At 41.3% G+C, this 27474-nt stretch overlaps 1 protein-coding gene across 1 annotated transcript in view; it reads left to right on the top strand.

Annotated features, from left to right (window-relative positions):
* The window catches only part of rttn (rotatin), a 221600-nt gene that overhangs the window by 95958 nt on the left and 98168 nt on the right, over positions 1 to 27474 (top strand). Inside the window, exons 22-29 of the mRNA XM_055634871.1 lie at positions 2071 to 2167; positions 4005 to 4061; positions 4481 to 4663; positions 7171 to 7410; positions 12459 to 12603; positions 16918 to 17069; positions 20458 to 20677; positions 24777 to 24905. Coding sequence (XP_055490846.1) covers positions 2071 to 2167; positions 4005 to 4061; positions 4481 to 4663; positions 7171 to 7410; positions 12459 to 12603; positions 16918 to 17069; positions 20458 to 20677; positions 24777 to 24905 — 1223 coding nt within the window. The remainder of the gene's footprint in view (positions 1 to 2070; positions 2168 to 4004; positions 4062 to 4480; positions 4664 to 7170; positions 7411 to 12458; positions 12604 to 16917; positions 17070 to 20457; positions 20678 to 24776; positions 24906 to 27474) is intronic.

Raw genomic sequence — 27474 nt, 5'->3', positions numbered from 1 at the left:
AATTGGCCTTACTTAGGGTAGTTCCACAAACATATACAGTGATGAGACATTAGAGGGGCATAGATGTTTGAAAACCATGACCTAACCAGGTGTTGGGGGAGGATTGAGGGTTTGGAGAAGCATGTTTCGTATTGGTCTGCTGGTGATTGGCACATTAATGGAATGAAGAATTTAGAATGTTGATGAAGAGGGAGCAGTTATCAACCTCTCAGGATAGTGTTTAAACTGTAATGCGAATGCAAGGACAATAGAAAAACATCAGTTCTCTGAAGTGAGTCTTATGCCAAGCATTGGCATGCATTGGCTTAACATCTTTATTGCTTCAGAAGCGGGTGCCCATGGCTGCAATTTATTGAGAATGCATAGCTCCAGTTCATGTCAGCCATCTTGTTTCTCCTTATTATGACTGGATGTTTATTTAATTGGATTCTGACAATTACTTCAGCTCCCTCAGTGAACCACTCCTGCTCAGGTAATCGGAATTCAGTTACAGTTTACATCATGTAGATCCGGTGTTACTGATTTTTGTTCTAGGTTGTTGTTTATCTTTGTGCATTTTGCTTTTTTTTTCTGGTTCTGAGAGATGCAGCTCAGATATTCCTTGATGGAAAATATTTATATCTCAAGTCTGTTTGTTGAGAGGTAGAATGAATTGATATTTCTTAGCTTTTGTCCTTCGTAAAATATACATTTAATTCTATGGGCGGGTGGGGAAACATGTCATTTAGGTCAGTGATTCCCAACCTGGGGCCTTAGGGGCCATGGCAAATTTCAGGGGGGGCCACAGAAAAAATTGGGGATTTAGGGGGCCACAGGTTCAATGAAGGGGGCCACTTTTTTCTGCTAATAATGTCGGGGGGGGGCACAGAAAAAATTAAAGTGCCCAAGAACTAAAAAATGGTTGGGAACCACTGATTTAGTTAACTCATTATGTATACACCTTCACACCTTGAGGTTTAATTGGCTTGCACTATAGGTGCAATACAAACATTATAGACTGGATAGACTTGGTTTATACTCTCTAGAATTTAGAAGATTGAGAGGGGATCTTATAGAAACTTACAAAATTCTTAAGGGGTTGTATATTGACAGGCTAGATGCAGGAAGATTGTTCCCGATGTTGGGGAAGTCCAGGACAAGGGGTCACAGCTTAAGGATAAGGGGGAAATCCATTAAAAACCGAGATGAGAAGAACTTTTTTTCACACAGAGAGTGGTGAATCTCTGGAACTCTCTGCCACAGAGGGTAGTTGAGGCCAGTTCATTGGCTATATTTAAGAGGGAGTTAGATGTGGCCCTTGTGGCTAAGGGGATCAGGGGTTATGGAGAGAAGGCAGGTACGGGATACTGAGTTGGATGATCAGCCATGATCATATTGAATGGCGGTGCAGGCTCGAAGGGCCGAATGGCCTACTCCTGCAACTAATTTCTATGTTTCTATGTCTATTTACGATTTACAATTATTTTGTAAATTTACAATTTATTTTGGTTTCAATGGAAATTAGTATTTTCATTCTGCAAAGGTGCAAAGCACTTCTCACAACATCTGAGCTGCAAATGACTAGCATTGCAGCATGCAATTTTTGAACAGATTTGTTTCAGCCAGTATACTGATATTTTTTACAGGTTATTATATCTGAAAACAAGTGTTATTAGATGTCTTTATTATTAAAAAATGTGCATTTTATTTAGTTAAATCAACAATTTTCTATTTAGGCCATTAATCATATTTTTCTTATGCTGTTTTACATCTTTGCATATCAGCTCTCATTTTTGTGAAACTGATCTTATCTATATCTAAAGCTTAATGTGTGAAATGAATCAATTTGTACCTGTTAAATGTACGATGTAATAGTTATAGACTATGATCTACATTTGTTTAATGTTTACCTTTTTTTCCTCCTTAATATAAAGTGGATTGTATTACATGGCAAAGATTTAATAAATATACTTTTACTTCAATGTGATTTGGCAGGACAAATGTGTAAAAGATTAGGTAAACTCAAATTGAATTGCACAAAACCAAATTGAATATCGGTAAACCTTTAATTAATATTTGTTCTCTTTTCAGTATCTCTGATTTTGCGGAATGACACAGATACAGTTTCTGAGGTAGCTGCCTTACTGACCCTGCTTCTTTTTGATGAAATAGCCAGAATAGATGCTGGGTAAGACTGTGGGTTATTGACTTCATATCTGAAACCATAAAAATGTTTTAAACTAAATGATCTAGGAATTCTGTAGTATGGCTCTGCCTTTAGGTATGCGAAGGTTAGTTGTGAAACAACAGTGATCATTGCTGTCCTGAAAATTAATGTATGTGATGCACCATATGCATTACTGGTGCATTAACAATAGTGAATGCTTTGACATTGTAGACTGTGTCTGCATACAGCATGGTTCTGGCATGTCAGTGTTGGTCTTGATTCCATGTCTGGAATTTTACTGCCTACTTTGACATTGGTGGCGACCTGAATTTGAGTGAACTGGTGATGCAAAATACCAAGTTTCTGTTGCTGTCTGTGAAGATAGGGCAAATTGTTTTGTTTTCATTTGCCATTTCCCTCCCAATCCCATCATGGCCTGTATCCAGACCAAAGTCCCCTTCCCCATGTCGATTGTTTCCCCAATTACCCATTCAATTAACTCCTAAATTGTGCTTCCATCATATCCCCAATCCTTCTCCCCAACCCTTGCTGGATCCTCTTCAAACTAACCTACTCCAGTTCCCTCACAATGAAATTCTTACTTGCTGCAGCACAACAGAACATGTAAACATGGTACATAGCGGGAGAAAATAAAAGTTCAGTGTGTAACATGAGCTTGTATCCATTTGCAGTATTTCCATTAATTGGTACTAGATTTGGTAAATGAGGTGTAAATGTAAACATTTTTCCTCGCAACATATTTTAAGTTTTCGTTTGGGTTTTTCATATATTTGTCAGTATCTTAAAAATAACTATTATTTTTACCCCTGAGAATGGTAAGAAGAAAACGCCATCTCCTGAGCAATAGGGTCATCTCTTTTCTATTTTTGTTCCTTTTTAGAGCTAACTTACAAAGATAGTTAAATTTCCCTATCCTAAACTGTGAATTGTGTTTTCTTTCTTATGCTATGTGAAAGTTTAATGGGCCAGTCCCACTTAGGCAACTTTTTAGGTGACTACAGGAGACTCTGCGGTCATCACATGATCGCCACATGTTCGCTGGTGGTTGCCTTCATGGTCGTGAGGAATTCCCGCATTCTAGGAACTAGAATTCCCGCATTCTAGGAATTTTACAACATGTTGTATCATTAGCGGTGACCAGAATGAGGCCGCCGTGGAGAGTAGCGCAAATTCTCATGCTGTAGGTGGGTTGCCAGGAGGTCGAAGGTTCTCGTAGGTTGTAGCCGATGCTAACTGGTGAATTTCATTGGCTCATTGGGGAAAAAAAAAATTGTTTTCAGAACCAAGAATAACCGACCGGTAATATTAAATGTCCGCCGTGCTTCACAGCCGTGTATCTCTGGCTTCTTAAAAGTTGTCTCCACTCCTCCCCCCTCTCCCCATTTTCACCCTTTTTTAAAGGACTCCCTCCTCCCCTCCCCCCCCCCCTCTTTTAAAGGACAATGTGGTTAGCCTTTTTAATTACAGTGCCACCCTTCCTGTTCATTGCGGTGAGTGTCTGTGTCATCTTGGCTTTGCACCTTGTGAATTTTGCTCCCCCCGCTTGCCCTATCCCCCGCCTGGTGAAGGAAGCGATGTGTGTGTGTTCCACTCTGACTGTCATCGTTCCAGTTGCTGGTTTTTCAAGCGACTGAAAAATCGCCTAAGTGGGACAGGCCCATAAGAGTGACCTAGAATTAATAGACAACATAATTGATACGTACATATGTTGCAGGTCACCATGCATGCAATCTAAAGTTCTTGGTTATTAATCAAAAGTACTGATCTGTTATGTCTTTCTGTGTTGATTTGTTTCGTAATATTGATGACTTTGCTCATGAGGCCATTTTCTGAACAGGTCTAATAGTGCTGCTGCTCCGTCTCCATTCAGCTTGCCTGTTACTGTATCTCGGAGGTAAGCTTCTCTGAATTTAATGTTTTTGCCGACATATTTTAATGTTATTTTTTTTGTCTACATTAAAATACGGCTTGGCAGCATGTTCATCAACGCAGATTTCATATTACTAAAAAAAGTAATACATTAGAAATTTAATCCTGACTGATTTATAAAAAAATAAAGCAATTGCCCAGAAAATAACTGCTAAAAAAGATTTTGGGGATGACCTTTGGCAACGACTGTTTCTTTCTTGTTACAGTCAGAATCAGGTGAATTTATAATTACAGTCAGAATCGCGTGAATTTATAATGGGGAAATAAGAAAATGGCAGACCAGTTAAATGAGTACTCTGGTCTGTCTTCACTAAGGAAGACACAAACAATTTTATTATGCTTTGTTCTGCATGATTTTATGTTGATTTCTATTAATTCAAAAAGGTACAAATTAATGGTCAAAGTGGCAGTACATCATGCTGTGAGCCCCTACTGTATTGTGGTTCCATCTACATCGGATGCAATGTCCATGAAACCTGTATCGCACACGTTGAAAATAGCCTGGAACCTTGCATGGTATCATGGAATTGAGCAAATCATAGATCAGACAATTGACACCACACCTGAGTAAGTGCGCCTTTGTATTATTTGAATTGTTTGGCATTGCAATCAGGGTGGAGAATAGTATGCAAGGCGAGTCTGAGATTAAAAAAAGGAAGTGTTGGGTGTCTTGAAGAGTATTAAGGAGGATAAATTCCCAGGGTCTGATGGGATCCATCCCATCTTATTGAGAGAGGCAAACAAGGAGATTGTGGGAGTCATGAAGATCATTGCATCTTCTCTGGCCACAGGCAAGTTCTCTGACGTCGCCATAGTATCTAATGTTGTTCCTTTGTTGAAAAAGGGGAGTGGAGAAATGCTAGCAAATTACAGGCTGGCAAGCTACGTGTCAGTGGGGAGAGAATTCTTTGGGATAGGATTTGGAAGAATGGGTTAATCAGGAACAGTCAGCATGATTTTGTATGCGGTAAGTCCTGTATTACTAATTTGATTGATTATTTTGAGGAGGTGATGAAGGTGATTGATGAGGTGGATATTCAGGGAGGTGGATATTCTCTACATGGATGTTTGTAAGGAATTTGATAAATTTGATTGTAGGCTAATCAAGCTAATCAAGTCTGTGGAATTCTCTGCCTCAGAAGGTGGTGGAGGCCGGTTCTCTGGATGCTTTCATGAGAGAGTTAGACGAGCTCTGAAAGATAGCAGAGTCAGGGGATATGGGGAGAAGGCAGGAACAGGGTACCGATTGCGGATGATCAGCCATGATCACATTGAATGCTGTTTGAAGGGCCGAATGGCCTACTCCTGCAACTATTGTCTATTGTCAGATTAGGATTTCCTGAGTTGTATACTTCATGTCCTCACCAATGAAGGCAAGCACACCTTCGGCCTTCTGTACCATTCTATCAACTTGTTTTGCCATTTTCAGGGAGTTATGTAGTTGGACCCCGAGATCCCTCTGTACATCAATGCTGTCAAGGGTCTTGCTGTTAAATTACACCTTTACATCTGGCCTCCCAGTGCAGTTTGCTCCCAGACCTCACACTTGTTCAGATTAAATGGCATCTGCCATTTCTCTATCCATTTCTGTAACTGATCTAAGTTACAGTGGTTACTTCAACAGCCTTCCTTACAGTCCACAACCAAGGCAATCTTGGTATCATCTGCAAACTTACTAACCAACTCATCTACTTTACATCCAAGTTGCATATATCACAAACAACAGATGTCCCAACACAGATCCTTCTGATCTCCAGCCTGAATATCATCCTTCCACTACAACCCTCTGTCTTTTATCAGTAAGCCAGTTATGAATCCATATGACCACATCATTGTTAATCCCTGAGGTTTCTTGATGGGGGGGAATGGAAGTGCAAATGGATACATGGCCAAGGTAAATATGAGGCGGTGAGGGCCAAGAATAGCGTTTTTGTCATGTGTCCTGGATGTAGCTGGGCAGAGACTGGACTTGGAGGGACAAGATAATGTTGAGGTGTGTTCGGTGGGGCAAGTTCAGGTGGAAACTATAGGTCTGCCAGGGCAGTCCTGTTTGTGGATTTTGGAAAGGTGATAGACACTGGCAGTGGGGGAGGTTGTGGAACTATTAGGTTGGATGTTGTGGAGGGGGGGGATTACTGGAAGTGATGAGATCTGGGATGGGTCATCAGATGGTGGCCTGATGTTCATTGGTGAGGTTATGGTCAAGAGGTAGGTATGAGGACGTGTATGAAAGCTGACTCTGCCTCAGCAAGGTAGAGATCCATCTACTAGACTACCAATGGCACTTACATTGTCAGTGGGTTTGATAATGAAGTTGGAACTGGCATTGAGTTAGTGAATGGCTGTGCATTCGGAAGGAGTGAGATTGGAGTAAGCCAGGGGGGGTGGAGAAGTCAGGATGGTTGATGTCACAATGGAAATTGGAAATAAAAAAAGTCAAAAGAGGAGAGGTCGACGAAAGTTTCCAAAAGGAAGTGGAGAAAATATCATCGATGATGTGGCAAAGGGTCTCTGTCAAAAAAATAGGCATTGATTCTATCCTGACTTAAGGATATCAGGAGGTAAGTCACTCACTGCAGGATTCATAGCTTCTGACCTGATCTCTGTATAATTATTCTTGGACGTAAACTTGAGCAGATTAGCAGGAGGGTGGGTGCTCAGTCAATTAACTTCATCCTATTCATTTCCTTTTCGGGTCTGTGTGTTTTGATGTGGCACCACTCTGAGCACTTGCCTATTGACAGAGTTTGAAGAACTGCTTTCTAATCTTCCTCGGCACTAATCCAAATCATTGTTCAGGGACAAATGTGCATCTCAAAGCTGTAAAACTGGATAATCTGTGATAATCCACATGTTTTCCCAAACTGGCAATCAAGCGAGTGTTTAAGGAATCAAAATAGAAATTCAGATCCAAATTGTTCTTCAATAAACTTTGTGTTGGATTGTTTGTTAACGTTATAACTTTCTACGAACTGTTCTATATTTTATTTCACGGTCGATTCAATAATGAAGCGACACAATTGAATTGTACCCATACTGATTTAATTGGCAAATTGATTTGTTTTTTTATATAGATTTCCAGAGGACATGATACTGTCTCCTGCTGACAAAGTGGTGCTAAAAACAAGTCATACTGCCAGTGGTTTGCAGGACTCTCTTCTTTCCATCACCCAGGCAGATTCTCACAGTGCTGTCAATTCAGCTCTTGCCAGGATGAGATTATATTTATTGAATGATAAACTAGCACTGAAACAAGGAACCAGCAGCAGCATATCTATTTTGCGCAACCTTGAATGGCAGACAGCATTGGGCAGGTTTGTACAATTGCTGAAAATGCAACCGTTGAATATGTACTATTCAGAATTGTTATTTTTCACATATTTTATGATTTTATGTACATTGTATCAATTAAAATTGCCGTTTTTTTCTTAAATTATTCCATTATTTTCGAGACGGTATCGTAAAAGTGATCAGTGAAATGACTTTCTTTTTAATTTTTGTATATATTTTTATTGGAAGCAATTGTACAAAAGCAATTACTATGTTTAAATGCAGCAGGGCAGGTTGCTGTTGAATGGTTTTAACGTCCAGCTCGGCAAGCAAATGTACCCCGGAAAACATTCCAATTTCTCCTTAAAAGTATGGGACTAGAATGCAACTCTTCAATCCTTTTACCTCACACTTTCAGTCTTTTCATCTCTTGCTTTTGTCATACCACCTTCATATTACTTGCCAAGCTTTGTCTTGGCCCTACTCCCTTCCAGCTTCCTTTCCTGCCCACCACCCCCACAATCAGTATGAAGAAGGGTCCTGACTCGAAATGTCACCTACCCACTTTCTTCAATGATGCTGACACGCCGAGTTGCACCAACACTGTGTTTTTTTGTTGTGCAAAAGGTTTTGTTGGAATGTAACTAGCTTAGACATTTTCTGAGGAAATCAAAGCTGAAAACCTGACTCATTTGTTCGGAAACGTACTCCAATATTTTTTTGTTTGAAACAAGCTTTATGTCCTTTGTGAAACAACCTGAACAAAATGACTTTTTCATCAAATTAATACACTAATTAAGGGCAGGATTAGGTTACTTTCCCTTGTCAAGCTGCTCTGCAATTCAGTGAGATGCTGATTGTCCTAATTGTCACCTCAATTTTGCCTTCCTGCCTGTTCTTGTTAACCCCTGTTTCAAATTAAGCTGGGATGTTGTCTGATGTATGCACTAATCTGAAAGAACTACTGTTTAATTTCCATAATTAACAGCAAAACGTGTATAGAATATTTGAATTGTTATATTTCAGGAGGAGGTCACTGGGCCCATTTAATCGCTTCATAGGCCAACCCATTAGTCTCATTCGCCGCATCTGAAGAAGGGTTTCGGCCCGAAACGTCGCCTATTTCCATCGCTCCATAGATGCTGCTGCACCCGCTGAGTTTCTCCAGCATTTTTGTGTACCATTAGTCTCATTATCTTGGTTCCCATTAGTTTGTTTTCCATGGTCTGCTCGTTAGCCCTCTCAAGTGTCAAACCGTTTTCTTTTTGCAGGCACTCATTGTTTCTATTTCCATTACCCTTGAGGCATTGTATCTCAGATTTTAACTATCATGGGCAAACCATGCTTATCCTCTCAAACCCATTTTATAACTTTTGTCCCTAATTTAAAATCAGTATTCCCTACTCTTGAATCAACTGCCAATGGGAGATCTTACATCTACTTATCTAAACCCGCCATGATTGTGTGCACACATTTCTGTTCATCTTGCTGTTCTCCAAGGAGAGTGCATTATAACCTTGCAGTTGTAAACCTTTGATTAAACCCTGGAAGTATTTTAGTAAACCTTTAATACATCATTTTAACGATTTTCATATTATTAAAGGTGATCTGATCTGGATGCAGTGCTCGGGTTGTGGCCAAACATTTTGCATATGTTGAATAATAATTCCCTAATTGTACTGTATGGCTCCATTTATGATTGTATATCTTTTTGCATTATTAACCACTCTCTGAATTCTAATTCTCTGTCCAAAATTCCTTGCAATTTCAAGGATCAATGCATGTACATAAGCAAGTCTCTTTTTCCTGTGGCCTTTTTAGAATTATGCCATCGTTGAAATTTTCCCTGTTGACACTTTCTGCCAAAGTGTGTCACTTCACACTTTTCTATGTTGAATTTACACTGCCACTTGTCTGCCCATCCAGCCAGTCTACTCATGTCTCCTTGCAGTAATTGGAGAGGAAAATGATCGCTTATTCTGGTAATCTGATGCTAAAGCAGAAAATGTTGCTGAATATTTCTCTTCTTGCAGTCTTCTACTATCCTCCTGTTTGTCGCAGTTCGAAGCTGTGTGCGAGCAGCACATTTGGATTTTTTTGTGTGGTCGGGTGAAATAGGAACCGGTGTGAGAGGGGAGGTGAATACCGAAGTGTTATGTTTAATTGTGCGAGTATAAGAAATAAAGTGGATGAGCTTGAGGTTCAGTTTGAAATTGGTAAGTATGATGTTGTGGGAATTACAGAGACATGGCTGCAAGAGGATCAGAGCTGGGAACTGAATATTCAGGGGTATACGTCCTATCGAAAAGACAGACAGGTGGGCAGAGAGGGTGGGGTGGTTCTGTTGGTAAGGAATGAAATTCAGTTCCTGGCGAGGGGTAACATAGAATAAGAAGATTGTTGATTGAACTGAGAAATTTTACGGGTAAAAGGATCCTAATGGGAGTTATCTACAGGCCCCCAAACAGTAGCCTGGAGATAGGGTGCAAGTTGTATCAGGAGTTAAAATTAGCATGTAACAAAGGTAATGCTACAGTGATTATGGGAGATTTTAACATGCAGGTAAGACTGGGAAAATCAGCTTGGTACTGGACCCCAAGAAAGGGAGTTTGTGGAGTGCTTCCGAGATGCATTCTTAGAGCAGCTTGTACTGGAGCCTACCAGGGGGAAGGCAGTTCTGGATTTAGTGTTGTGTAATGAACCTGAATTGATAAGGGAACTCAGGGTAAAGGAACCATTAGAAAGTAGTCACCATAATATGATAAGTTTTAATCTGCAATTTCAGAGGGAGAAGGTAAAATCGGAAAGGTCAGTATTGCAGTTGAATAGAGGGGTTTACGGAGGCGTGAGAGAGGAGCTGGCCAAAGTTGACTGTCGACAAGTTCCCACATAAGAGATTAGTATACAAACTTAAAGCACACGGTATTGGGGGTTCAGTATTGATGTGAATAGAGAACTGGCTGGCAAACAGGAAGCAAATAGTAGGAGTAAACGGGTCCTTTTCAGAAAGGCAGGCAGTGACTAGTGGGGTACCGCAAGGCTCAGTGCTGGGACCCAGCTATTTACAATATATATTAATGATTTGGACGAGGGAATTGAATGCAACATCTCCAAGTTTGCGGATGACACAAAGCTGGGGGGCAGTGTTAGCTGTGAGGAGGATGCTAGGACGCTGCAAGGTGACTTGGATAGGCTGGGTGAGTGTGCAAATGCATGGCAGATGCAGTATAATGTGGATAAATGTGAGGTTATCCACTTTGGTGGCAAAAACAGGAAAGCTGACTATTATCTAAATGGTGGCCGATTAGGAAAGGGAGAGATACAACGAGACTTGGGTGTCATGGTACACCAGTCATTGAAAGTAGGCATGCAGGTGCAACAGGCAGTAAAGAAAGCGAATGGTATGTTGGCATTCATAGCAAAAGGATTTGAGTATAGGAGCAGGGAGAGTCTACTGCAGTTGTACAGGGTCTTGGACAATCAACACATGCAAACCTTTGGGCTTTCTCTTTCACCTCATTAGTAAATGAAACAAAGTTAATCCAACACAAATTGCCAACACGATGGCGCAGTTTTAGAGTTGCTGCCTTACAGTTTTTGTATTGCTGGAGACCTGGATTCGATCCAGACTACGGGTGCTATCTGTACGGAGTTTGTACTTTCTCCCCGTGACCGCATGGGTTTCCTCCCATGCTCCAAAGATGTACCAGGTTGTAGGTTAATTGGCTTGGTATAAGTGTAAATTGTCCCTAGTTATGTAGGATAGCGTTAATGGTCGGTGCAACTCCGTGGCCGAAGGACATGTTTCCTCGCTGTATCTGTAAACTAAACTAAACTCAAACTATTAAAATGCCTGTTAATATTTTCCTCGATTATTCTTTTTCAAAGCAAATTCATCCTCTGAAGTTAAACTGACAAAATGGCAGTTGAGTTGCTTGGTTTATCCTTGTATTTCCTTTTTAACAAGGGTGTTACTTTTCCGAGCTCTCTATCATCACCAGGGAAGATTCGAACATTATATCAAGCTTCATGAAATCTCAAATTCACTTTCTTTAGCTAACCTGGTGATGGAAATGATGAATTATTTACTCGTAACCAGTGCCCACCTATCTTTTATCATCACATTAACACCAGCTGTTATTTCTCGTCTCTCCATGTTGAGTTTTGCCAGCTTCTTAATTGGTAACGACGCATATACTCATTCACTATTCCAACTATTTCTTTAAGGAGTCGTGGTTATGTTAAATCTCTCAACAGCCTCACCCCTTTTGGGATCTTCTTCATGTTGTATCCTCTCATTCTTTGCATCCTCTCTTTGCATCCTCTCATTCTTTGTTTTTTTTTTTACTTCTCTCAATATAATTTGTCAACTACACATGTTTCATGTTTTTCTTTCATTTTTTAAATCTCCTTTGTCATCCCAGGAGTTTTGGCTTTGATTCTCTTGCCTTTCCTCTTGGGTAGGATTGTGTCTTGCTGTTCTGGAACATCTGCTCAATAAGTACTTACTGGTTTATCTATCAACATTTGGTTCCACTTTTATCTTAGCCATTTTTTTTTTCTAATTCCGCTGAAGTTCGCCCTTTTCCATCTTGGGTCTCTTTAGGATATTTCTTGCTTACATCCATTATCAATATATACTTGTATGATTCAAGATCACTTCTCAAATGTTCAGTGATTATTCTCTCCAGCACCATAAACTCGCCCTAATATGCACACTTCTTTGCTCTCTAAATTAATAATCATTAAGTCAATATCACAGTAATTAAAATTATCCAATATCACAATGTTACAGATCTTGCACACCTTTGAAATATTCTGTAGATATGTTCGCTGCATCTCGTTTTTCAGGTGTTGGTGAAATATACAACTGAATAACCACATGGTACATTGACAGTATAGAAAGGTCTGGAGGATTGGAATTTCATTATTTTTGTGCTTTTGATTCATTTTAGTCCCTTAATTTACTTTGAACAAAAGCTGGCATTTAAAAAATAATACCAAATCGTGTGTATTGAAATTACATTTTTGCTATACTCTATGAAGTCGCCTAGTTTGAAATGTCACACACTTGCTATTAACTATGTTCCAGGTTTTTACAAGTTCTTCCAGCCTGCGTTGAAGATGAGAAACTTTTAGCTGATGTTGTGACTTTCCTAACCAAAATCTTGATAACTCAAAAGGATGGTACAGATGCAAACTACCTACGCTCAGCCTTGGAGCTCCTGGCTAAACAGGTACAGGAAATAAGATGTAATTAATGCGTTTGGTACAAATAGGTTAAGCACGCTAATCCACCCAAGGCTATCAGATAGGATCAGGTTTATTTGTTACGTGCAGATGATGTACTGTGAAAAGTTTTGTCTTGCATGTTATCTGATCAGATAATACTATACATAAACACAATCAATAGACAATATGTGCAGGAGTATGCCATTCGGCCCTTCGAGCCAGCACCGTCAATCTATGTGATCATCCCCAATCAGCACCCCGTTCCTGCCTTCTCCCCATATCTCCTGACTTCGCTATCTTTAAGACCCCTATCTAGCTCTCTCTTGAAAGTATCCAGAGAACTGGCCTCCACTGCCCTCTGAGGCAGAGAATTCCACAGACTCACAACTCAATGTGAAAAAGTGTTTCCTCATCTCCGATCTAAATGGCTGACCCCTTATTCTTAAACCTTGCCCTTGGTTCTGGATACCCCAACATGTTTTCTGCCTCTAGCGTATCCAAAGCCTTAATAATCTTATATGTTCCAATAAGATACCCTCTCATCCTTCTAAACTCCAGAGTATACAAGCCCAGCCGCTCCATTCTCTCATCATATGATAGTCCCGCCATCCTGGGAAGTAACCTTGTAAACCTACGCTGCACTCCCTCAATCGCAGTAATGTCCTTCCTTAAATTAGGGGACCAAAACTGCACGCAATACTCAAATAACTCCTCCGGCAACTCTTTCCATAGACCTGCCTTGGTAAATAAAAGTTGCCCATCATGGTAAATCTCCCTATTAAATATCCCCCCCCCCTCCATGCTCTTCACCCTAAACCCACATTCTCTGGTTCTTGATTTGCCTACTCTGGATAAAAGACTGTGCATTTACCCTATCTATTCCTTTTATGAACTTACACACATATAAGATCACCCATCCTCCTGCACTCTAAAGAATAAATCCCTAGCCTGCTCAACTTCTCCCTGTAGCTCAGCCCTCTTGTCCTGGCAACAACCTCATAAATCTTCTTTGCACCCTTTCTAACTCCACATCTATCCTATAATGGTGACCAAAACTGAACACAATACTCTAAATGTAGCATCACCAATATCTTGTACAACTGTGACATAACCTCCCAACCTCTGAAGGCCAATGTGCCAAAAGCCTTCTTGACCATGTAATATTGTCATTCCACGCTGAACAATGTACTTGCACTCCTAGGCCGCTCTGCTCTACAGCACTCCCCAGAGCTCTGCCATTCACTGTGTAGGTGGTGATACTTCCCAAAATGCAACATCTTACACTTCTCTGTATTAATCTCCATCAACCATTCCTCAGCCCACATGCCCAATCAATCAAGATTCTGCTGCAATGTTTAACAACCATCTTCATTATCTACAATACCGCCGAATTTAGTGATATTTGTAAACGCACTATTCATGCCCTGTACGTTCTCATCCAAATCATTGATATAGATGACAAACAATAATGGACCTAACATTGAACCCCGAGGCACACCGCTAGTCACAGACCTCCAGTCCGATAAACAACGTTCCACCATCGCCGACTGCTTCCTTCCATAAAGCCGATTTTTGTTGTCTTTGTAAATTACTTTATGATTGCTTTTGCTGTTATCTTCCTAGAATGTATTAGCAGGAGCGTCAGGCCTTAGGCAAACTTTGGGATCCCAAGAGATGTAAAAGTACTTGGTGCCAAGTGTTGTACTTCCGGTGGCGCTGGTGCCAGCAGCCTCCACCTACAGCCCGGTATCTTTTTGTTTTTTTGTTTATTTAGTTATGTAAAAGTGTGTTTTTTTGTGTTTTTTTGGTGTTTTTATGTGGGGGAAGAGGGCACGGTGCGGGGGATACCGTCCTTCAGCCGCTTCCTGGTGAGGACGCGACTATTATTCGAGTCGCGTCCTCGCCCCCCCCCCCCCCCCCGGCCTACCTACCTGCCTTTCCTGCCGGGATCGACCGGAGCTCCAGCGGGATCGACCGGAGCTCCAGCAGCGGCGGGACAGCGCTGGAACATCGCGGGGCTGGCGATGCCTTACCGGGGGTCGCCGTCTGGAGCCCGGAGTGCTGGACCTGCTGCACCGACATCATGGAGCTGCGGTTTGCAGAGCTCCCAACGCGGGCGGCGCTGATGGACAGCGCGGGGTCCTGCGACTCTGCCCGGCTCGGCCTGTGGACTCAGGAGCTGCAGACTCCGGCAGCGGGAGGCGGCTGATCGGGAGGTCCGGGCCGCTGAGGAGGAGGATGCTCACCGTCGGGGTTCGGCGTCGGCGTTCCACCAGCCCGGCGTGAGGGCCTGAACATCGGGCCACCCGGGGCGGCGACTGCGGGTGCTCGGAAGGCCCCGACCACGGATGAACACGGAGGGGAGGCTGGCTGGACTATGGTGCCATCCTCACCTTGGTGCCATTTATGTTATGTTGTGTCGTGGACTTTCTGTGTTTGTGCTTTTTTTTAAATTCAATTTCAATTTTATTTTTAATATGTTTTATTATTTATTTATTATTTATTTATCTTTTTTGTGATTTTTTTTAATTTATTTTTTTTAATGATACTGCCTGTAAGGGAAATTCATTTCGTTGTCTCAAATTGAGACAATGACAATAAATTTGAATACAATACAAGAATACAATACAAAACTCGCATTCAAAGGACCAATCCTCACCAGTCTTCCAACCACACTGAACCATATCTCTGGATTTCTGGGGAGCAACATCTACACGAGCTAGGTTTCCCAAGACCGTTGTCAAATAATTGTGAATTCAGTGATCCTACTGTTGACAAGAGTTATTTCTAAATAATACTTCTTCTCCAAATGCATTTGGAGAAAGAAGTATTACTTAGCAATAACTCAAAATGAAAACTGAACATATCATAACTAAAATAAACAAAGAAACAATAGAACTGTAACTATCGGACAGACAACTGAACAAGACGCAAGACAAAAGACACTGACACTAACACTTAACAAACGGCTATAGAATACACTGCTGAGAAACAAGCTTCCCTATCTACATAGGGTGATTGATGCCCTTTGAATACATCTATCCAGGATGAAAGCCACAGGGGTTAAATTGCTGTGCAGCCGGCTGACATTTTCTCCATCTCCAACGGGGTCCCACCACAAGGCACGTCTTCCCATCACCACCCATTTCTGCTTTCCGCAGAGACCATTCTCTTCGAAACTCCCTGGTTAACTCATCCCTCCCCAGGTACCTTCCCTGCAACTGCAGGAGATGCAACACATCACTGTACCTCCTCCCTCAACTCTGTTCAGGGACCGCAACAGTCCTTTTGTTGAGGCAGAGGTTCACGTGCACTCCTCCAACCACATCTACCGTACCTGGTGTTTCGGGTCGTTTTGCTGAACACCTCTCAATCCGCCTCAGCCTTCGTGATCTCCCAGTTGCCAAACACTTTAAATGCCCTTCCCATCCCCACACTGACCTCTCTGTCCTGGACCTCCTCCGTTGTCAGAGTGAGGGCAAACAGCACCTCATGTTTCGCTTGGGCAGTTTACAACCCAGCCGTATGAATTTTTATATCTCTTAACTTCACGTAACCCTTGCATCTCCTGTCTCTCTTCGTGTCTCCCCCACCCTCATCTTCGTGCTAGTTTTGCTGTCGTCCTGTTGAGTTCACTGTCAGTATTAAGCTGCACATTTCTTTGATTATCCTTGCTTTTGCACATCTTCCATTTATTTGTCCTAGGTACCATCTATATCTCTTGTTCCCCTGTCCCCTGACTCTCCATTTGAAGAAGGGTCTCGACCAGAAGCGTCACCTATTTATTTTATCCAGAGATGCTGCCTGACCTGCTGAGTTACTCCACCTTTTTGTGTCCACCTTCATAGAGACGCAACTTTTGCAGCCCCCTGTCTAATCCGAAACACCAATCTTGGGAATGTCACCCCTTGTAATGTACAAGATCCCCCAATCCATAATTCTAGAAAACCTAAATCATGCATTTCAGATGGGTAGGTTTCTGAAATTATCCTTCAAGTATTCTCTGAAGTATATGTATTGAATAATGAATAATATTCTGTTTTAAAATAAAATTAGGAAAATGTACCTTTTCTGCTTTTACCGTCACAGACGATAAATGCCTCGATTAGAGCTGTAAATGTCGAAAACTTTCTCTCCTTTGAATAATTTGTGATTCTCATCCAGGCTCTGCACTTAAATGATCAATATTATGACAGAGCTGCTGGTGTGAATGAACAGTGCAGGCATTCAGCAATGATCATAGTTCATATTGCCAGGTGGGTGGGTTAAAGAAATTTTATGTTTGAATCACTCTAGTTGCTCTTGCATTGATGTGACAGGAAAGCAGTTCGCTGCTGAATTTACTGCAGACAGAATCATCAGCTCAAGGTGAAATGGATGAAGTTCAAAGTCTTGTAAGACAGAAGCTGCAAAAGGAACTGACAGGATTCTTCAATGCAATATTGCAATCCCTCACGTTTACTACAGACAGGTAATGGCAGTTGTGGTTGTTCTCCAGCAATTTGATCCACTATTTTAAAACTAGGTTCAGGAGTGCCATTTAGGCAGGCCTGGATCTTCAGAATAAAAGCCAGCAGATCCATCTTAACAGCCAGCTATGTTCTGCCCTTTAATTTTGTGTTGGGTCCAAAGCCTGATGAGTAACATGATAACTGTTTATTTATGGGTACTGTGTTTAAGGATCTGACATACTGCTGCAAGTAAGAATTTAATTGGTCAATTGTTTGGTACAAATGACATAGAAACATAGAAAATAGGTGCAGGAGTAGGCCATTCGGCCCTTCGAGCCTGTACCGCCATTCAATATGATCATGGCTGATCATCCAACTCGGTATCCTGCCTTCTCTCCATACCCCCTGATCCCTTTAGCCACAAGGGCCACATCTAACTCCCTCATAAATATAGCCAATGAACTGGCCTCAACTACCTTCTGTGGCAGACAGTTCCAGAGATTCACCACTCTCTGTGTGAAATTTTTTTTTCTCATCTCGGTCCTAAAAGATTTCCCCCTTATCCTTAAACTGTGACCCCTTGTTCTGGACTTCCCCAACATCGGGAACAATCTTCCTGCATTAGCCTGTCCAAAAGAATTTTGTAAGTTTCTATAAGATCCCCCCTCAATCTTCTAAATTCTAGCGAGTACAAGCCGAGTCTATCCAGTCTTTCTTGATATGAAAGTCCTGACATCCCAGGAATTCGTCTGGTGAACCTTCCCTGTACTCCCTCTATGGCAAGAATGTCGTTCCTCAGATTAGGAGACTAAAACTGTATGCAATACTCCAGATGTGGCCTCACCAAGACCCTGTACAACTGCAGTAGAACCTCCCTGCTCCTATACTCAAATCCTTTTGCTATGAATGCTAACATACCATTCGCTTTCTTCGCTGCCTGCTGCACCTGCATGCCTACTTTCAATGACTGGTGTACCATGACACCCAGGTCTCGTTGCATCTCTCCCCTTTTCCTAATCGGCCACCATTCAGATAATAGTCTACTTTTCTGTTTTTGCCACCAAAGTGGATAACCTCACATTAATCCACATTAAACTGCATCTGCCATGCATTTGCCCACTCACCCAGCGTATCCAAGTCACCTTGACAATTAAACGCTCTTGACTCTCTTGAATGTAAACAAATATGCCCTCTGAAAAGACTTTAGTCGCAATATAGCAGGGCGATTCATTTAGTTGGAAGAAAAAGCTGTCGATAAATGCAAGTACAAATAATTTTCTTTTCATTTTAATTAAATTGATTTCATTTAATTGATTGGGGTGGCACGGTGGTGCAGCAGTGGAGTTGCTGCCTTACAGCGCCAGAGACCCGTGTTCGATCCTGACCTCGGGTGCTTGTCTGGATGGAGTTTGTACGTTCTCCCCGTGACCTGCATGGGTTTTCTCCGAAATCTTTGGTTTCCTCCCACGCTCCAAAAAAGTATAGGTTTGTGGGTTAATTGGCTTGGTTAAATGTAAAAAATGTCCCTTAGTATATGTAGGATAGTGTTAATGTGCGGGGATCGCTGTGCAGCACAGAGCCGATGGGCCGTTTCCCCGCTGTATTTCTAAACTAAACTAAATTAAATGCATTTAACTACTCCCTGTTACTTTCAAGGACTGTAACATCCCATTCTTCAAATGTTTGGTAGTTGGTTTTTTAAGTTTTAGGGTGTTATTTTTTTTGAATATTTGAATGTCGCAACATTCCTACACATTAATTTTCCTTGACACCTTAGTGGACTGTATTTGGGCAGGGATTTGGGCAGCTTAGAAGTGGATTTCAATTTATTGAGTTGATTCCAACCATAAAATACCCATTTGCACTACTGCTAATTTAGTTTGATTTTCCTTGCATTGTCATCATCTCCCCCCCCCCCCCCCCCCCCCCCCCCCCCCCCCCCCAGATTTTACCATTCACCAATACACTGGGAGCAATTTCCAGTGGCCTACTAACCTACCAACTCGCACATCTTGAGCCCGAAGAGGGAACTCATGTAAATGCCATCGGAAAATTGTTAGGTGCAGACGAGGTTGAAGCATACCGAGTCACTCTTATGTCAGTTTACACAACTCACCCCCTTTTCCCTCCTCTCGCCCATTTCTCCCACTATTTTGCCCCTCTTTTTATTGCCTCCCCACATCCCCTACATCCAGATTTCGTTGCTCTCCTTATTTTACAACTTTTTGTCATTTTTAATCTTTGGCATTCACCCACCGATTTGCCAATCAAACCGCCTCACCTGTCTCCATTGATCACTTGCCATGTTTTGTTCCATACCTAACTCTCTTCCAGCTTTCTCTTCTCCATCAGAATTAGTCTGCAGAAGGTCCTGACCTGAAATGCCCTCCAGAGATGCTACTTGACTGGCTAATTTACGCCAGTATTTTTTCTGTTGTAAACCAGCATCTGCAGTTCCCTGTATCCATGAGTCTTATGTGTAGGAAAGAACTGCAGATGCTCATTTAAATCGAAGATAGGCACAAAATGCTGGAGTAACTCAGCGGGTCAGGCAGCATCTCTGGAGAGAAGGAATGGGTGACGTTTCGGGTCTGAAGAAGGGTCTTGACCAGAAACTTCACCCATTCCTTCTCTCCAGAGATGCTGCCTGACCCATTGAGTTAGCCAGTCTTATATAATACACACATTGTTTATGCAAATTTCTGTTCAAGCAAAACAGCTTTTTTTTAAATCAACAGCTGATATACAAATTCAAGTCAAGTTTATTTGTCACATACACATACGAGATGTGCAGTGAAATGAAAGTGAAATGAAATTAGGAGGAAGAGTAGGCCATTATATTAATTGAACCTACTCCACCATTGATAGCTGATGTCTTGTAACCACAACTCCACTGCAGGTTACCTTTAGTTTCTTTTCTTATCAATAATCTGTGCCACAGCTTGAAAAATATTCAACGACTCTGCTTCCACTGGCTGTTGAGGACGACTATTTAAAAAAATTCACAACCCTTTGAGTAAAAAAAAATTCTCGTCACCTCTGTCTTAGGTGGGTGAACCTTATTTCTGAATAGTGACCCCAGTTCCTTGACTCTCCACATTTAATATGCAAGACACACCTGTAAAACGGAAGCAACAACGTGTGTTTAGACATATGCGCCCAAGGAAAGTTTTCAATAATAAACTATTGCAAATTGTGGTATAATGTGTTTTGCAAAGAAACATGAATCCCTGACTTTGTCACTTACTCTGTCAAGGAAGCTAAACAACACTTGCTCACAACCAACAGAAATGATGCTTGTCATCATACAAAAACTCTAATTTGGACATCATCTGTTTGAATGCTGAAAATAGTGATTTTGCTCTTTAATAACATTTCACTAAATTCTTCCTCTCTGTTTTTGTACAGAAAGTGCCTGTACTTAGCTGGTCCTTTCAGAACCCAGTTGGCAGGCAAACTCTTACAATGCTTGCGGATTACAAATGCCCCACATTTCTACGGGCTTCCTTCATTAGAGCGGGCACTGCAGGGAATGGTCCACATCACTGCTCTTCCTGGATGGAGTTTGCACTCAGACACTGTGGAATCCTCTTCACTTTGTACTAAATATCTGAATGGCCTTCTAGAGGTATGTATTCAAACGCCCGGAATAACCTGTAAAATAATTACACTTTTAAAGTGATTTAGTTTTGTAACAAAACAGGTGTCACAGAAGCTGCGGAAATGATTTACAAAAAGTGACGTTTCAAGTCAGTAGTGTTTTGCTGCCTTGCCATGTTAGTTTTATTTTCATCCAGGTGAAGAGACTGAAGAGAACTAGAAACTCAACAAATTATTTGGTTGATAGCCATAAAAATCACGGTTTATTCTGTTCAGTCTTCCAAGCTGCAGAAACATTTTTGGAATACAATGAAACAATTGCAGCATCACAAATGTGTTGACAGATTTTGTAATTACAAAATGTCATTATTGAAACAGGTTTTAAGGAAGTAGTTTATAATAGAAATATAAAGTTGCAAACTTGTAATATTTAAAATGGAAATTTAATTACACCCAGGGTTCATAGATCCTGCAAGCTTTAACCATATGTTCTGCACATGCGGTAACTCCAGAAGGCTCCAATGATTTGTTCATCCACCAATGGAGGACCTGTCGATATTTTCTGAAGCTCAATCTTTAGATTTGATTGATAATTGATATCACTGCAGCCCATCTGTCCCGTCAAGTGTTTTGTGGATAGTATGTTTCACCTGGTAGTGAGAGGGTGCTCGATCATTGGCGCTGATTCAATGGGTTGGCAGTTGTGCTTCTCTGTGGCACCCCAAAAGATGGGAGGAAAGTTGATTGAGGAAGGAGAGAATGTTCTAGAATGCTAGATGTTCTACATTGCTAGAAGGAAGGAATGTACTGTAATGACCAAGGTCAGAAATATCTCATTAGAATAATGAACCAACAGAAATCTCAAAACTATATATCTGTTGATACTAAACTATTCTGTAGCTGTAAACCAGCAGGAAGGATATTGATTACATTTACTGGGAAATTTCAATGATGAGCAAAAGGCATGGAGTATTGATAGTGCGATAATTGAAATGTCCAGATAAAACAATAACATCATGTTGACAAAGGTCTGGTTTCTGAAGTGCGTTGAATACTTTTTAGTGTTCTTCCTTTCTTTGTTTCTGTGGTTATAGAAACATAGAAAATAGGTGCTGGATTAGGCCATTCGGCCCTTCGATCTAGCACCGCCATTCAATATGATCATGGCTGATCATCCAGCTCGGTATCCCATACCTGCCTTCTCTCCATACCCCCTGATCCCTTTAGCCACAAGGGTCTACATCTAACTCCCTCTTAAATATAGCCAATTAACTGGCCTCAACTACCTTCTGTGGCAGTGAATTCCACAGATTCACCACTCTCTGTGTAAAAAATGATTTTCTTATCTCAGTCCTAAAAGACTTCCCCCTTATCCTTAAACTGTGATCCCTTGTTCTGGACTTCCCCAACATCGGGAATAATCTTCCTGCATCTAGCCTGTCCAACCTGTTAAGAATTTTGTAAGTTTCTATAAGATCCCCCCTCAATCTTCTAAATTTTAGCGAGTACAAGCCGAGTCTGTCCAGTCTTTCTTCATATGAAAGTCCTGACATCCCAGGAAATAGTATGGTGAACCTTCTCTGTACTCCCTCTATGGTAAGAATGTCTTTCCTCCGATTAGGAGACCAAAACTGCACGCAATACTCCAGGTGTGGTCTCACCAAGACCATGTACAACTGCAGTAGAACCTCCCTGCTCTTTTCATTTTTTCAAAATGTTTTTGGTGCAATGAAGTTTGCATTGACAAGTTCTGACAACAGCTAGAGTAAGTGGAGAAAATGTCAGTGGAGAACATATAGAAACAACATTCATGATGTCATGTTTAGAATAGCTTTGCAAAAGGATATAGACATTTCAGATTAAAAATACTAATCAAATAAGATCAAATATCAAAGTAATGAGAAAATCTGTGCCCTTAGTAAATTACAATTGTAGCTTGGCAGGCTGTACTGTAAAAACAGTGATACAAGACCTTTAATAGGCAAGTGTTTCTGCTGGAGCCTAAGTACGTTCCGAACTCGTGATGAAATTGAAGCCAATGTATCATGAACTAAAAAGTAGACTGGAAAAGAAGCAGAAAACAAACGTGCTGATGTCAGGTTATTAATTTGTTACAACCTGGTTGATTATAAAAAGTGCAGATAAGAAACACAAACGAAAATATGGAAAGACTTGGTATGCTTTCTTAGATGAGATACCTCCCTAATTGTTGAGGGGAGGAAATTACAGAGACATTGGTCACAATCTCACAAACACCAGTAAATTCAAAGGTGATGCCAGAGGACAGCACTTGCAGGAGGCCTCATGCACATTACTCAGTCATTTCTTCTGACATTCTGAGTGTCTCTTCCATGACAACTTGGAATTGTGAGTATTTTAGCAGTTTGATAAAAGGTATGTTAGCATAATAGCCAATAGAGTGAAACTTGGCCACCATGGAGTTGTTGGCTGCAGAGAGGACACTGACAATTGCTTCTGGTATATTTTTGGTGAATTTGGAGGATTATGTGAAGGCTAATATAGTGGTATCTCTCCAGTGCTTTAAGGTGCCTGCTGTAAGTATCGCACACCTCCAAACCATACAGGAGACAGTGATCACCCGTGTCTGGTAGACCATAGGTTTTCTACCAGTATGTTCATGGTATTTTATTCGCACTTGTACTTGGGTACAGTGACATTCCTGTTTTACATACAGTTCAGATTTTTTTTTTACCATACATAGACACAACATACACTCAAGTACAAATGTGTAGCTATAATAGATTACACAGTACACAGGATTCGCCACTTTTCCGATGCTGTTTCATATGATTCATCCATAGTTGTTAAAAATGTAGTCTTAACTTGGCCGTAAAGGCCTGTTATTCTGACTGTGGCTGTGTCACAGGGTCCTCTGCCTCCCCCATGCCACTGCAAGCCGCGCCTGATCTGTGTGCTTGACCTCTTGCAGTGGCGCCTGATTCACCTGAGCTCCAGTCTGTAGCACAACATCTAACGGCCCACTCCACTGGCACCTCAAACCGGTCTTGTTGTCCTTCACCTCACGTCGCCACTGGTCAAGCTCAGTGCCCAGGACCGTGGATCACTGTGTGCCTCCCAGCCCACCCACCATCACTCTTGTCTTCCTGTGTCTGCTGCCACCGCCATCTGTACTATGAGGGCACGAATCACTTACTTATCTGGCTAGAAGATGCAGTTTTAAACACAGTATCCTTATTAAAATATCATTATACAACTGAGAAAAATTCACTTCATTTTTCATTAACTAATTAAATTACTGTTTCCTTCAGCCTCTGATCTATCATCAAAGGAAAAATGGTGATTTTTTTTTTTGTTTATTTTATTAGAAGTTAATACAGTACAAAACAGTACAGCGGAACCTAATTTTAGGTGCCAACTATGTCATACTGTAATCCATTCTATGTACAACCTCTAGTTTTATGTTATGAGAAGGAAGTAAGCAAGACAAGAAAAAGAAAACGATAGAAAGAGGAAAAAGTGGAAAAATAGATGGTAGAGAGTAGAAAAACGTGAAGTGTGTATATAAAAAAAAAAGAAAAAGAGAAAGTGGAAAGTAGAAATAGAAGAGAAGGCCCCTTAAAAGAGAATTTTTCAAATCTGTATTCGGAGATGTAGCTCCATCCGCGTCATGAACTGAAATCAGCAGTCTTTACGGTACCGCTGCATCACATGATTCCAAAAAGTCGATGAAAGGAGACCAACTCCTTAAGAATTGGTCATATTTATCTATAGATAAAAAATGGTGATATTAATGAGAAGTAAGCTGCAGCAAGGAGATTGGTTAAAATGTTATTAAGAAGATAGAAACAACTGCAATAAAACATTTACATTTGCAAAACTAGAAATAAAACTTTTAAAATGCACAATAATAAATTGATGCATGGTATATTAAAAATAATAATAATGTTATACAAAGAAAATACAGCTGTGCTGATAATTTAGGCATCAGTCCCTTTTTTCAATGGTGGTCAGCCCATTTCATGTCAATATTGACTAAGTCAGAACTTCGACTGACCCGGCATAGAGACTCAAGGTAAATATTTTCACTGCTGCATTACTGAGATGTTTCATTTCATGTGAACTTTTTGACTTTGTCAATCTATCAGGTAATTTCATCCTTTTATGTGGAATGGGGAGGAAATGCAGTGTCTTTCATGGGTAAAGGTGTCACAAAGAATGCAGTTATCTGCTTGCTCCAGCTGTCCTACGAGATGAAAACGCAGGCCAAAGATAAGGTAGGAACATCAATAGTACATTTACATGTTTGATGAACACCTTTGAGCAAGTAAACATTTTTTCTGACATTTCCTTGCTACTTCATGGTCGAATATCTTTTCAGAGAATATCTGGTTCACTGTTCCCTATATCCCATCATAGATATCAGATAAATTTAGATGAAACTTATAAATAAGCAATTAATAAGCATATTTAGGCATGCATATTTGATTAAATAATGCACGTAGCAAGTTCATTTCAATGTGAATTGTGATCGTGTGTGGTAAGATGGCTTATTGAGGTTGTTGGGTGGCTTATTAATCAATTTGCCCCATTGGGATAAGAGCCTCATTGAGAAGATCTAATTGTTTAAATTTGAAAAAATAATTTCCATTTTAAGAACAATGTGTAGATTCAGTTAATTATTAATTCTGTGTGAGCTGCACATTATCATGGCCAGACAAGTTGTGCTGTATGTAAAACAAGGAATAGCAGATGCTGGTTTAACCAAGGAAAGACACAAAATGCTGGAGTAACACAGCGATTCAGGCAGCAATCCTTCTTCTCGCGTTTGAGGCAGCAGAGGTTATGTGACGCCCTCCAGGTGCTGTAGCCAGAACAATGTGCTGTTGTTGAGAGCCGTGAGGTCTACCCCTTCACCAGGGGGGCGGAGGACAGCGCAGTCGAAAATGACGTTCTGCGCTGTTTGCTGGTTTGCTCCACACACGCAGGCTGCCCCCAGTGATGCATGTTGGCGTTGAATCGGCCGACCCCTGTACGGAGCTGGTTCAGGGCGACCCACTCTTTGCAGGGCAGGTCCGAGCCAGGTGGGCTGTGGTGTTCGGTGGAACAGTGAATTGAGGAGGTCGCGAAGTCTGTTCCCAGCTGGTTCTCCAAGCTCCTACCTAGTGTGTTGAAACCGGAGCCACAGAGAGTCGCTGCGTGACGGGAGACGGATCGACAAGATGACAGGCGTTGAGGTCCCAGTTGCTGTGAGTCCTGGGCGAGGTGGTGCAAAGGATGTTTGGCGTCTGATGGGGCCTTGCACATCAGTCTGTGGGTGAAGTACTCTTTGCCAAGCTTGGCAGGTGCGATACCTGCAAGCACCGGCAAAAAGGGGTAAGGGTAAGAACAGTCAGCCATGGCTCAGTAAAACTATAAAGGATAGTATTCGGCTGAAGGCAAGGGCATATAAGGTAGCCAGAGATAGTGGGAGGGTAGAGGATTGGGAAGCATTTAAAGGTCAGCAAAAAATAACTAAGAGATTAATTAAGACGGGGAAAATAGACTATGAAAGGAATTTAGCGAACAACATAAAAACTAATAGTAAGAGTTTTTATAGCTATATAAAAAGAAAAAGGGTGGCTAAGGTGAACGTTGGTCCATTGGAGGGTGAGACTGGAGAGTTGTTGGTGGGGAACATGGAAATGGCAAAGGCATTAAACGAGTATTTTGTATCAGTCTTCACCATAGAAGACACAAAAAATATTCCAACGCTGGATAAACAGGGGGCGGTAGGAATGGAGGAGCTAAATACTATTAAGATCACCAAGGAGGTGGTATTAGGGAAATTAATGAGACTGAAGGAGGATAAATCCCCTGGGCCTGATGGATTACATCCAAGGGTCTTGAGGGAGATAGCGGTGGGGATTGTGGATGCATTGGTGATAATTTTCCAAAACTCCCTGGAGGCAGGAACGGTCCCAGTGGATTGGAAAATGGCCAATGTAACACCTATATTTAAAAAAGGAAGTAAACAGAAGGCGGGTAACTATAGACCGGTTAGTCTAACATCGGTGGTGGGTAAAATGTTAGAGACAATTATTAAAGAAACACTAACGGGGCACTTGGATAAACATGACTTCATCGGACAGAACCAACATGGTTTTGTGAAGGGGAAGTCCTGTTTAACGAATCTGCTCGAATTCTTTGAGGAAGTAACAACCCGGGTGGATAAAGGGGAACCGGTGGATGTGGTATACTTGGACTTCCAAAAGGCTTTTGACAAGGTGCCACATAAGAGACTATTGCTAAAAATAAAAAAATTATGGGATTGGGGGTAATATATTAGCATGGGTAGAGGATTGGCTAACAAATAGGAAGCAGAGAGTGGGGATAAATGGTTCATACTCGGGATGGCAACGGGTAACTAGCGGGGTTCCGCAAGGGTCGGTGCTGGGACCCCAGTTGTTCACAATTTATATAAATGATTTGGAGGAGGGAACCAAGTGTAATATATCAAAATTTGCGGACGATACAAAAATGGGAGGAAAAGTAGGGGATGAGGAGGATAGGAAGAGTCTGCAAAAGGATATAGATAAGCTAGGTGAGTGGGCAACAACTTGGCAGATGAAATTTAATACTAATAAATGTGAAGTCATTCACTTTGGGGGAAAAAAATGATAGGGCAAGTTATTTTCTAAATGAGGAGGAGCTGCGTTGTAATGCAACGCAAAGGGATCTAGGGGTATTAGTACATGAATCACTGAAAGTTAGTATGCAGGTGCAGCAAGCAATCAGGAAGGCCAATGGAGTTTTGGCCTTTATTGCTAGGGGGATTGAGTATAAAAACACGGAGGTCTTGCTGCA

The sequence above is a fragment of the Leucoraja erinacea genome, chromosome 4 (assembly GCF_028641065.1).
Source record: "Leucoraja erinacea ecotype New England chromosome 4, Leri_hhj_1, whole genome shotgun sequence".
Taxonomy (NCBI): Eukaryota; Metazoa; Chordata; class Chondrichthyes; order Rajiformes; family Rajidae; genus Leucoraja; species Leucoraja erinaceus.
Note: the sequence above shows the minus strand (reverse complement) of the source record. Positions and strands in the feature narration are given on the sequence as shown.